This window comes from Chiloscyllium punctatum, chromosome 6, assembly GCF_047496795.1.
Source record: "Chiloscyllium punctatum isolate Juve2018m chromosome 6, sChiPun1.3, whole genome shotgun sequence".
Taxonomy (NCBI): domain Eukaryota; kingdom Metazoa; phylum Chordata; class Chondrichthyes; order Orectolobiformes; family Hemiscylliidae; genus Chiloscyllium; species Chiloscyllium punctatum.
Window position 1 is genome coordinate 66,116,590 of NC_092744.1, and position 13,691 is coordinate 66,130,280.

The following is a 13,691-nucleotide window of genomic DNA, read 5'->3' on the forward strand; positions in this document are numbered from 1 at the left end:
TCATGGATAAACATCCTTCATTTCTTCAGTTGCCTGCATCTTCACTGGCTTTTCCACTAGAGTAAGCAGCACACCTACCAGTGAATCAGCTCTATCACTTGCAAGGACAAATTGTATTCCTGGAGCTGAGAGTTTGTCCAGTACTCCTACCACAAATTCTCCACTCTTCTCTGGACTCTCTAGCTTCACTTTACATAACTGAGTGCTTTTTCTCTCACCATGGATTCCTGTTACCAGTACCTTTTCTGGCAATAGTCCCTCAGGAGTACATATCTCTTCATCTCCCAGCATTACTGACTGAGAGGATCCTGTGTTCCTCAATATTGTAATCTCTTTACCTACTACTCCAGGCCTATGTGAACTTTGCCCTTGCATGTATATTTTTTAAGCAGATCTGGCATTTCCTCCTTAATCATCCCTTGTGTTTTTTGTTACTTGTCCAACAAAACTTCCAGGCTTGTCCAGTTTTCCTATATTTGGCTTCCTCCTTGCACACCGACACTGATTTCATGTGGCCCACTTTATTGTAATGAAAACATCAGAGCTTTTTAACCTCTTTGTTCCCCCTCAAGGGTTTCATTGTTATCCTGTGGTGAGATATCCTTATGATCTTCACTGAGATCTACCTTTCCCTTTCCACATGAGGATTTCTCTTTGCCCCAGTTTCTCTACCTCATGGACTGAAATTGATTCTGGAAACCAAACCGGGTTTTATGGACCAGCTCATTATCATCAGCCACTTCAGCTGCTGACCTTGCCATTTTAACTCTACTCTTCCACATGAGTTCACACTACTTCCTCACTAAGGTTACCTTCAGCCTTTACCTCCAGCCTTTTGAGCCAACTTTCCTTTTTAAATGTCAGTTTCTGAAGTTCAAACACACACTTTTTCTTTCTCTTCTGCTGCTCTTTTTCTCTCTCTTCTGCTTTTAATCATAACTCAGACTGTTTCATTTCTGCTGCCCTTTCCTTATCTCTCACCTCAAACTCAAGCTGCTTTATTTGCAATTGAATTCTTGCCATCTCTATAGATTCTGATGATTTTTCTGGCAAGTTTAAATCTTAAGCTACTGCTGTAATTATCTCTCCTGTCCTCACAGAAGCAGGCATTTCCAATCCCAGTTCATCTGCTATTTCCTGCAACTTGGTCTTATTCACTTTTGCAATCCTTCCAAAGTCACCACATCCACTTCCAGAAAATGTTTGGTAACAGAAAGAGTCATTACTATCCCAAGCTTTGTCTACCCAACTAAACTAGCACCCAAAATAAAGACACTAGCACCTACCACTCGCAGTTTAAAATCATGGGCGAGCCCCCAGTCTGTTACTGAATAGGCCAGACCACTCAAAACATTCTTAAAGCAGGCAGCTCAGACCATAACTTTGTAATTTGTTTTGGTAAGTGTACAGTGAAAATTACTCTGAGTAAGTTAGTGAGGCTGACTACTAGGTTTTAAAGCAGACAAAAATGTATTCTCAAAATTACGCAATGAAACACTAAGAACAGAACAAAGAACGTCTATAGAACTCCGTCTATCCAAACTAGACTTAATTATATTGTTCTGAATATACATAGCAGACCCAATAAGCAAACCCCCTTTTTAAAAAAAATAAAAATAGAACAAATGCTTACAGGTTGAAGTTAGAAGGGCAGAAGGAGAGAGAGAGAGAGAGTGAGTCTATTTCTACACAGCTGAACTCCTAACTAGTTCTGGACTGAATCACTCAGCTTGAGAGCTGACCATACCCCTTTCATTATACAAGTCCCTTCTAATCGTGACCACGTTTTGGCCTGAAGTCTCATCTGTTTGCATATAAACAAAAGGTCTCTCAAAATCCTTTTTCATCTCTGTACCAAACTAGTCATCTCAGAGCCAAGAGATATTTATGACCCTTCTGAAAAAAACTAAAGACACGGAATCCTTGAGAAAAGAAACAGCTTTTTTGCAAAGAAAGGGACCAGCTTTGTATGACAGCAGACGTGAGAGTCAGTGGCCCAGTCCTGCTCCTTATTCTTGTGTTTATACTTGGAAACATCGCAAATGTTTGCATATCACATATCAGCTGTACTGTGAAAGTGCTAGTGAGCATCTTCAAAGACAGTTTAAGTGCACTTTTTAACGTGCAGAAGCATAAAGAGATTTATATCATATTTGTTAACTCATTTATTTAAAACTTCTTAAGTCCCTGGAAAGTGGTGTCACTTTTTTTTCCTTTGAGTATTTTGCTAAAACTAAACCCAGTAATGTTAGAAACTAAACCCAGTTATATTAAGATCCAGTTTCTAGGATGATAATCACTTTTAGGTCAGTGACTGTGTGGCTATTTTAAAATTTATTTTTAAACTGCATGTTGGAAACAGCTTGTTCTAATTCTAAAAGTACATATGTTTTGCAGTAACACAACAAAAAGAAACTTGTGGCCAGAGCAAAGACTTTAAAGCCAGCTCATCCAAGGGTGCTGCACCCAGCAGTGCCGTAAAAAACATGCTGTCGGATGATTCAAGATGCAAGGAGCAGCCAGTGTATTGTTATCAGCAAATAAACTGCTTGGACAGTGTAATAAGGTGAGTGAGATCCTGCTTTTGCTCCCACAGTAATGCAAGTCCTGGCTCCTTTTTGGAGGGCTATTGTAGCTGATTTTTGTGCTTTGAAGAAACACACTGTTAGAAATGGACAAGTCAAACAAACCTATGCTGTGCAAGTTGCAGAGAAATGCAATAACAAACCCTGGATATCATTAAATGATCAATTACATATGATAAAGTCGTCACAAATGTAAGCAAAGTAATTTTATATCATGGAGCATTACTGACAAAAGAATATGTTAAAAAATCTGTTGATGATGTGGTTTAATTTCATTCTAAGCATACTGTCCTCATTCTATATAAAAGTAATGTTTTTTGCTGTAATAATGTGTTATGAGTCAAATTTTCAATGGGTAGGTCTTCTGCTCCCGTGATTGGTTTGGCCATTAGCAAAGAAGTTGACAAAATATGGTGAAAATACAAAATTCAGAACATCAAAATCAAGAAAGGTTTGTCTGATTTTCCCTGTAAATGGCAAAGTCAGAATCTTGGTATTGAATGGTGGCTATATTATTTCCATGCATTTGCAGCTCTTTATTAACTGAACTCTCTCTATTTCTATGCAGCTTCCAATTCTCTTCTTCCCTGAGAAATTTCTTACATGAAAGTCAAAGATACCTGGCAGCAGCAGCAGCTCATCATTTTGCTTCTCAGGACTTCTTCCAACTTTGTCTCCGCCACAATATTGCTGCATACTCCATGAACAGTGTCCTCCAACACCCTCTGTCCACACAAGTTGACATCCTAGCAAACCAGCAGCCACACCATGTTGTCATGGGTGCATTTGGACCAACTCTCACTCCATTTCAACCATTCAGAACTTCACTCCGGGACAACTGTGACTGACTTACACGTTTCTGCTAGGTTGCTCTCTGCAGGGGGCCACGCATTTCATGCATATAAACAAGACGCATTTTAGGACTTGACTTACATTTTTAATACTCTCTTGCTTTGCACTTACTTTGAGGTTCTATGGCTTGCGTGTTTTTCAGCACATAAGCTCTTCAGTGCAAAGTTGCAGGCTGTCATCTTCTATGGCTTGCGTTGTTTTTTAGTGTGAAGGAAGAGGCCGGCAGCTTATCACAATGTGGAAGACTTAATACTCAAGGGTTGAGCATGCCACTTTGTGGCACCATGCAAATCACACCAGCTGCTTATGCGACAAATACACAGCATATGCTTCAAGCACATGGTAAAAGGGGAGTAGGACCTTGGTCAGTCAGCAAGTGCTTCTACTGATGATCAAGTGTCTTGTACAATTGCAGTCCAGGAAGTTGGCCATTATTGATCAAGTGTTTGATCTACCAGAATCCAGATTTGCATGTAGATCAGTCGTGCAGGCCAAGTGCAGCCAATTGTGGAATTAGAGTTGAGTCATTCAGCTGTTGTGGAGACTTTGGTCTGAGGATTGGATCATGATCAATCCGAGCGTCCTGCCACGTCAGTTGGCAGAAGGCCGAGGGTTCTGAGGATTTGGACTTTAATAGCCAGGATGCTGACCAGAGGGGCAGCCAATGGATTTTTGAGGGAAGTGTGAAGCTCATGTTTTGAGGTGAGGTTCATTCAGCTGGGTTGCTGAGGGACTGAATACATTGAAAGAGAGCAATTCACGATAGACGGGTGTGATTTCATGGAGCCAGGGAGCTCCAGGAGTTGGATGTTTCATGTGTCACAATCATTCTGGACTCTGCTTGAGGAGCATTACAGACAATAAGGGCATGGCAATTCACAAAGCCATGGGCTGGAGGATAAACTGGGAACCTTATCAATTTTATAAAGGGATGATCAGAAAAGTTAAGAGGCTGAAAGGTTATCAGGAATACTAAGATGGCAACAGGAAGGAATTGTGTATCTTAGGTAGAGTTTGGAAATCTCTCACGAGGACACCAAAGTTGAAAGCTTGCTGCCTTCAATCCAGTTAATGGCACAAAAATGAGACCTAAGTGGTACAAATAAGTTACAAGCTACTGTTTCCTCTTCATAAATGGAGTATAATATTCCAAAGCCCTGCTGTAGACAATTTTACTAATCATGTCCCTACTGATTCAGTAGTGCCACCCATCTGGCTTCAAATTACAGTTAACTGGCAAGTAATTCATCTTCCAACAACAAACATAAAAATTATGACCTCAAGCAATCATGACAATGACATCATTCGCACTAATAGACTCCTTTATCATGTCAGATAAGCAAATCTATTCCGATGCTAACTTAAATGTCTCACTTGGGTTTGCCATTTGAGATTCACTTTTCACACCTGACACTGGAAGAAAATACTTTGGAACTTCCACATTTGCACATTGAACTGTAAATATGCAAGGACCTGGACTAAGATGGTCAAAGTTGGCTTTTTGGAGAAGGGGTTATCAGATATCACAGTGGATTTATACCTAAATTTTATTTCCCCCAGTGTTTGTGAACACTTGGGTTCATGACATACATGTGGATAAGGTGACATACTTCAGTGCTCTTACCAAGTCTTGACACTGGCCTCTTTGGAAAACCTCCATGGCGTACTGTGTCAGGGAATAAAATGACACTCCATTGTGATTGATGATGGAGCTCAGAAGTACCATATTAAAATGGTGTTGCCTTTCTCTCAGGAATACCCAATGGCTTCTGCTTTTGAAAGCACCTGTTACCAGCCTACCTGTTACCAGCCTGCAGAGTTTGTCAACAGAAATGGTTTCCAATCCATTAATGTTCAAATTTATCTGTGATCATCGATTCCAGATTTTGGATGTCTGCACTAAGAGTTGCAATGATATATGCATACGGGTGAAATCTTTAGCTTCCTGCCTCCTTCCATGATCCTCGGGCTATTTGTTCTAGGAGACAAAGGCTATCCTGTCCAAATATGCTTGGTGACACCTTCACAAAATCCTGCAACTGATACAGAATGAGGACATAATGCTGCCCACACATTCACTATTTTAGACCAGACCATCCTCAAAATGGAGCTTCGTTGCCAGAACTGTTTTGGCAGAACCTTGCAGTATACCCTAGAAAGGTCCTGCATTATTGTGCCATACTGTTCCCTTCATGACTGGGGATTTAATAAAAAACAAGAGGGGACATACAGGATGCAGTCAAAATAGGGACTCAACAGAAATCTTCAGCTGTTCATCCTTAGGATAAGCAGCAGATTGAAAGCAACCCTGAGGCACTGCCTCTTGACTCTTGCGTCATTGCTTAGCCTTCAATGTTTCAGAATTTGTGTAGCCAACTAAATTGACCTGAAATGTGGGATGGCAATTACCATGAAAGAAGCAGCAGTTTATGCAACTTTTCTCAACAGACATTGTGCTATGAGGGAGTGGCAACGTGTGATCGACGTATTGTATACCTGCCACCCACGAATGAATGATAGCTCCAGAAATGTGCGGAATCATTGCTGATTCCACACATTCACTCAGAAGGTGGGCATTAATGTGGAAAATTTGTGTAGGAGCCAGGCCCAAGCACAATCCCTAAACATTGTTTTAGCCTCACAGTTTTCCGCTTTAAAATGCAATACCTTGGCTGCAGCCAACATTGAGTCATACAGCTTGGAAACAGACCCTTTGGTCCAACTCGTCCCCTCTGATCAGACACCCCAATCTGACTTAGTCCCATTTTCCAGCATTTGGCCCATATCCTTATAAACCCTTCCTATTCATATACCCATCCAGGTCCCTTTCAAATTTTGTAATTGTACCCGTCTCCACCAATTCCTCTGGCAGCTCGTTCATTGATGCACCACCCTCTGCGTGAAAAGTTAACCCTCCGATCCTTTTCAAATCTTTCTCCTCTCACCTTAAAACTATGCTTTCCAGTTTTAGACTCCTCCATCCTAGGAAAAAGACCTTGGCTATTTACCATATCCATGCCCCTAATGATTTTATAAACTTCTTTAAGATAACACCTCAGTCTTTAACTCTCTAAAGGAAAAAGTCCCAGCCTATGCAATCTCTCCTCATAACTCAAGCCCTCCAGTACTGGCAATACCCTTTTAAATCTTGCCTGCACCCTCTCAAGTTTAACATCATCCTTACAATAGAAGGATAACCATAATTGCATACTAAAAATGTACAACCGCAACACAACATTCCAACCATATGCTCAGTGTTCTAACCAATGAAGACAAGGGTGCCAAACATCATCTTCACCACCCAGTCTACCTGCAAATCTACTTTCAAGCACCTATGAGATCTCTTTGGAAACGCTCCCCAGGGCCCTTCCATTAAGTGCATAAGTCCTGCCCTGGTTTGCCTTACCAAAATGTAACACCTCACATTCCTCTAGATTAAAGTCTATCTGCCACTCCTTTGCCCATCTGATCAAGGTCCCATTGTACTCTGAGGTAATGTTCTTCATTGTCCACTACACCACCTATTTAGGTATCATCTGCAAACTTCATAACCATACTTCTATATTCACATCCAACTCATTTATATAAATTGTGAAAAGCAGTGGACCCAGCACTGATCCTAGTGGCACACTGCTGGTCACAGGTCTTCATTCTGAAAGGCAACCCTCAACCACCACGCTGTCTCCTATTTTCAAACCAATTTTGTATCCAATTGGCTAGCTCTCCCTGGATATCATGTGACCTGACCTTACTAACCAGTCTACCGTACAAAACCTTGATGAATGCTGCTGAAGTTCATATAGGCAATGATTACCGCTTTGCCTTCATCAATTTTCATTGAATTTTTTTGACAAGATGACAATCAAGTTAGTCTCTTCACCAGCTTTCCATAAAGATCTGGGAAACACCTAATGAGGTCCTGTGGATTTATACATTTTAGGTGTTCCAGCCCCTCCTATTCTGTAATATGAACTCAAGACATCACTGTTTATTTCTCCAAGTTCCCTAGTTTCCATGTCCTCCTTCACAGTAAATACTGGTGTGACATATTTGTTTGATATCTCGCGTATCTCCTGTGGTTCCACATAGACGGCCACATTGATCTTTATTCTCCGTGTAGTTACACTTTTGCCCATTGGGTATTTAGAGAATCTCTTTGGATTCTCCTTAACTCTATTTGCCAAAGCTATTTCATGTCCCCTTTTTGCCCTCCTGATTTCCTTCTTAAGTATACTCCTACTGCCCGTATACTCCTCTAGGGATTCACCTGATCCCAGCTGTCTACACCGTTTTCTCGATCAGAGCCTCAATGTTTCTCAATGTCCATCATTCCCTACACCTACCAACCTTGCTCTTCACCCTAACAGGAACATACTGTCTCTGAATTCTCATCTCACTTTCATCTCACTTTCGAATTGTCCTTTTACCTGAGAATAGCCTCTCCCAATCAACTTTTGAAAGTTCTTACCTAATACCATCAAAATTGGCCTTATTCCAATTTTGAACTTTAACTTTTTGATCAGTTCTATCCTTTTCCATAACTACTTAAATGAATAGCATTATGATAACTTGTCCCTAGGTGCTCCTCCTCTGACAGCAATGTCACAGTTCAAGAATCGTAAAGTCTAATAGTATCTGCAGTGAAAGACCTTTTAATCCTTAGGATGCCTGAAGGTGCTTTTTCTTTCTTTCCTTCCCACGAGACAGCCCCAGTATCAACAGCTAAAGTGGAAGGGACCAGCTTTGCAGCATGAAAGACTTGTGTAGTTTATGATTTGGAGATGCCAGTGTTGGACTGGGGTGTGCAAAGTTAAAAATCTCACAACACCAGGCTATAGTCCAACAGGTTTAACTGGAAGCACTAGCTTTCAGAGTGTCGCTCCTTCATCAGGTGGTTGTCCACAACCATCTGATGGAGTGTCGCTCCAAAAGCTAGTGCTTCCAGTTAAACCTGTTGGACTATAACCTGGTGTTCTGTGATTTTTAACTTTGTGGTTTATGTCTGCCGGGAGTGCCCTGCCAGACACAGACTCACCCTCCTCAGCATCACAGGCAAGGAGTGATGGAGGGGCTGGGCACCTCTGAGAGCATCCTGAGAGGAAGCTGTATATGGTTCCCCCTCTCAGTGAGTGTCCACTGATACCGTACTGTCTTCCTGAGAGAAAGGGACATCTTCAAGTGAGTTTAAATTCCCCCATCACTCTGTAGCCTTGTCATTGATGCTTAGCACCTATGATTGGAGCGATAGAGTGTAGATCAGTGAGCATATCTGGTAAATGCCAAGTGTGACCCAGAGGGTCTGGATCTCTCTTGCAGTAGGCAGCCAGACACATGCAATCTAGAGTCAGCATGGAACTGAAAGTTGGTAGACTCCTTTGATCCAGTTTACCCAACTGCCGCTGTCCCTATGCCTGTTTATGCATTTTGACAAAGCAGTTAGTGGCCAAGACCACAGTATCATCTTTTCCATAGAGCTGAGGAAGTGCCTATCTCCAGCAATCCTCTTGAGTGTAGGGGACTGGGGTGTTTCTTTCTTAACTAGCAATGGAGACCGGGTCAGTGATGTACTCACCTGATTGTGTTCTATGTAGACTGTCAGTAGGTGGAAACCACTGAGCTGGTACAGGATATAAATGAGTCTTGCTCATGCATCTTCTGGTTGAAGACCTGCCACTTGAGAGGTAAAGGTAGGACTGAGATGTCTGGTGCTGACCTCCCTGGGGCAGAGGTTCACTGCTGCTCGTACTACATAAGAGGATGGAGGGAAATAATTGTGTAAGAGACTACTAAACGTATTCAGTTTAAGAATGAGTGAACTTTGAAGTTAACAAGAAAGTAGTGCAGCACAGCTTACTAAAGCTTACCTGAGGTGTCCATGACTCTACATAAGCAGTTGAGCTCCCCTTTTGCCAAATCCAATATCTTCATGTGGGGTGAGGAGCCTTATGGCCCTGATACCATCTTCCTCATTTCCAAACCCAATCAAGTAGCTACTCCATGTCTCTGATCGAACTGGCTTCTCTCTCTTTCATTTCCTTTGGGATAGTGGACAAGACTACTGTGTGATGTGCTGTGCAGCTGGTGCTTAATAATTGGTGCCAGCGGTGTGGACGTCGCGATGTCCTGGCAGCAGTGAGCACTGACATCTCTCCAGTTATTTTGATTTGTTGGTGTTGGCTGAGGAATAATGGCCTACAAGGACACTGGAAGATTTCTCTGTTCTTTGGAGTTCCATTTAACATTAACACAAAAGTGAATCGCTGCAGGTGGCTGGAAATGTATAATAAGAACACAGAATGCTGGAAGTACTTTCTAAGTCAGGTAGCACCTGTTGGTGTCTTTGTCTCCAATGCTACCTGACCTGCTGAATATTTCCATCATTCTGTACTTCTATTTCTTTTATTATTTCATCTGAAAGACATCATTTCTGACAGTGCTGCATTCTTCAGAGCTAAGCACAGATTATGTTCAAGAGATGGAATCATGCTTGAAAACCTATTAAAATGTAGTTGTTCTTTCATCGATCAAGCAGTTCTATGAAATTTCACAGTAATCATTATATACTTTATTTTGTGGCCAGTTATATGGTATTAACAGATTATTTTAAAGATGAGGTTGTGGAGTCCAATATAAATCAAAATGATCCTTTTTACTTCCTATAGTTTAGTTAATTTCTGCCTCTGGTATTTTGCAGGTATTTGGACAGCTACAATATTCCAAGCACTGTGAAAAGGAAATGTGAATCCTCATCAGCATCTGATGATGATAAAGAAAAAAATAACATGCAGGTTTCTAAAGGTATTTCATGCTATTTTGACTTTGACAAAGGGGACTTTGAAATATTTTTCTGAAAATAACCTGACAAAATAGAGAAGTTGTAGCACAAGTTAATATTTCTGACTGAACAGTAAACAGTTTAATAAGCAAGGATGATTGATTGTACATGAAGTCTCTGTATGCATAATTACTGTAGATACCCAACATTTTCTTTTGCTTTCTGTACGACAAGTCCTTACTTTTATGATTCCTTTCATAACAGTACCATTGTGGAACAAACTCTTTATTTTAATCAGGCACAAGTAAAATATAATTACTTAACCTGAGAAGTAATTTCCTTGAAATTATTAGCTACTGGAAACAACAATGCAAAATGTGCATTCTTAGTTTAAAATTGTAAATAGAAAGATGCACATTTAGAAACTTAAGCTGTTGAATACTTCACCATGGTTTTGTCCTGTAATGTAGATGACAAATAGGAATAAATAACATTATAATGATGAATATGTACATAATGATGTACGTAATGAATTCAGGATTAGAGTAGTGCTGGAAAAGCACAGCAGGTCTGGCAGCATCCGAGGAGCAGGAAAGTTGATGTTTCGGGCAAAATCCCTTCATCAGGAATATAATGAATTCTCTTGTTCATTTGACAGAGGCACCACCATTACCGCAACAGTCTGTCCGAGTTCCTTTTAAAGTTGCAAAGGAGGTCTCCACCGGAACAGTTGTTGGCACTTCCTTAACACCACTCTCCTTACCAAGAAAGGCGGCAAGTGTCACCAGCCAGTGCAGTTACAGCAGTACTATTGTCCACGTGGGAGACAAGAAACTACAAGCAGATGCAGGTATTATACATCAGTAGAATTATAAAATGATTGTTTGGATTATATGCTTCCAAATTAATGTTTAGTTTTTTTATATTTATGTGGAAGAACATTCTGAGCATATGAGGAAGTACATTTGATTTGTGTGACCTCCGATCAGTCAGCATTTATACTTCTGAGTTCAGTGGAATGAAAATCAAGGACTGTTGTATGCTGTGAAGCTCTTGCCTCTTTATCAATCCAAGCCATAATTAACCCCTCTGTGTAGAAAGTTGTCTAATCACGTAATGTTAAAACTGTTTTATTTTTAAACTGTTTGTTCTGAACGTAAAGAATGCCTTCTTCCTTAAACTGAAATGTATAACCTTGTGCATCTATCTGTCAGAATTGCTAAGCACACAATATTAATGCAGCATTATTGGAGACGCATTTAACAACCTATGTCAGATGTTTCATGTTAAATAGCTATGTTAGCTCAGCCTTGCTAGCTCCTACGTGGACTCCGCTCTCCTTACGCTGCAATATACTCCAGCCCAACAGCCCTCTGTGATCTCAGTTTGATCATTTTGTGCATTCCCTTTTGTTTCGTTGCTCCACCATCAGCAGCAAGTTTTTTTAGTTAGTGTGGCCTGAAATTTTAAAATGCCCCAATCCTTCCTTCAAAGTGCAATGTAAAACTTTGATAATGTTTTGGATCATCTGTCTTAATACCCCTACATGACTCAGTATTATATTTTTGTAATATTCTGTGGTTTGCTACATTAATGGCGATACTTAAATGTCAGCTGTTTGCCCCCCCACCCCAATTACCTTAACCACCACCATATTCAGTAAACAAAGTTCAAAAAAATGGAAAAAAGGTGTAACATCCTTTAAACTCTAGAGGTGACAATTTAACTGTACCTAACTGTGAACCTTAATTAAAATATATTACTTCTTTTAAAACAAGGTTCTTTAAAACTGTTTCAACTCTTATCAACTTAAAAAATGCAGCCTCAACTTGTTAAGCATCATCTTTCTAGAAAACATTTTGGTTCTACAGTGTGATACTCTAGCAATCATCAGTTTACAATTTCTTGATTTAATTGATAATCATTTTTTTGAAAAATGTCTTTCTGAATCCTTTACTCTGTTGAAGGTGTTAGGTAAATGTCAGTTTTTATTGTAATATTAAGCTTATTTTTCTTTCATTTGCTTCCCCTTCTAAAAGCACAAATTCTTTCTCAGTGGAAGTTCTACCCATGTTGAAAATTGGGTATACATCATGTAGTACTGAAGCTTTTAGCTATTAAAAGCCACTATAGCTGTGTTGTTACATAATCACGTCCACACTCATGCACAATATGTAACAAAGATGTTTCTTCTTCCTCTGGACCCAGCCCAGCAATGCTGATTTAATTGTTACAATCCTGACTAACAACATCTAACAGAATAGTGAAAACATCACACAAAACCTATGTGAGTTCGCAGCAACCTAGTTTTTGTCCACTGACAGTGATCGAGCTGTCGGGGAGGCAAGAACATAGTGAGCTGTTAGTCCAGAGACCCAGGTAATAATCTGGGGACCTGGATTCAAATCCGCCATGGCAAATGGTGGAATTTGAGTTCAGTAAAAATCTGGAGTTAAGAATCGAGTGATGACCATGAATCCATTGGCGGGAAAAACTTATCAGGTTCACTTAGGGAAGGAAACTACCATTTTTGCTTGGTCAGTCCTACATGTGACTCCAGATCCACAACAATGTGGTTGACTCTTAACTGCCCTCTGGGCAATTCGGGATGGGCAATAATGTTGACGTAGGCAGCAACATCTTCATCCCATGAATGAATTTTATAAATCTATTTTTGATGCATTTAATGGCCTAAAATGTTGTGCTTTCTTAAAACTACAACTGTAAATTTGATAGAAATCCTGTTGGAGGATGGGCTTGGTACTACTGACTCTGCGGAGAACATGGCATCTACTACACTGGTCACCGTTGTGCCTTCTGTGAGCCAGGAAAAGGAACCATACAAGAAACTTGGCCTCACCAAAGAGGTTTTGGCTGCTCACACTCAAAAAGAAGAACAGATATTTTTGAGCAAGTTCAAGGAGCTGAGCAAACTAAAAACAATAGAGACTTCCTGCAAATCCTACTTAGAAGATCAGTACAAAGGATGTTCAGGAGATTGTGGTAAGAACCTACAAACGTTTAACTTACCCCCTCAGTTGCAAGAGCCAAATTGTGATATGGTATAAGATCTATTGCATATGACATGACACGTGAGATGGGAAAGAATGCGGATTGATGTCTCGTTACATTTTTACTTGCTAAAATGCAGTATATTGTTAAATACAAAATACACCTTTCATTTACACATCAACTTTTGAGGATGCAATGAATGTAACAAACAGCAGAATATGGATTAATGGGTGGAAATTGCCCTGTAGTCAATGGCAGCTTATATTGTAATGTCATATTTGGTATTCCAGAATGAAAAAACAGTAAAACCTGCAATGACACATAAGTTCGAGGAGCAGGAGTAGGCCATCTGGCCCTTCGAGCCTGCTCCTCCATTCAATAAGATACTTTCGTGGACTCAGCTCCACTCACCCGCCCTCTCACCATAGGCCTTAATACCTTTACTGTTCAAAAAATTATTTATCATA

The 13,691-nt window shown here is 40.3% G+C and overlaps 1 protein-coding gene across 5 annotated transcripts in view; it reads left to right on the forward strand.

Moving 5' to 3' along the window:
* Positions 1–13,691, forward strand: part of LOC140479038 (period circadian protein homolog 2-like) — an 88,724-nt gene that overhangs the window by 51,296 nt on the left and 23,737 nt on the right. For all 5 annotated transcript variants that reach the window (XM_072572824.1, XM_072572821.1, XM_072572825.1 and 2 more), the window contains 4 exons: positions 2,398–2,566; positions 10,132–10,235; positions 10,871–11,062; positions 12,949–13,215. In XM_072572824.1, coding sequence (XP_072428925.1) covers positions 2,398–2,566; positions 10,132–10,235; positions 10,871–11,062; positions 12,949–13,215 — 732 coding nt within the window. The remainder of the gene's footprint in view (positions 1–2,397; positions 2,567–10,131; positions 10,236–10,870; positions 11,063–12,948; positions 13,216–13,691) is intronic.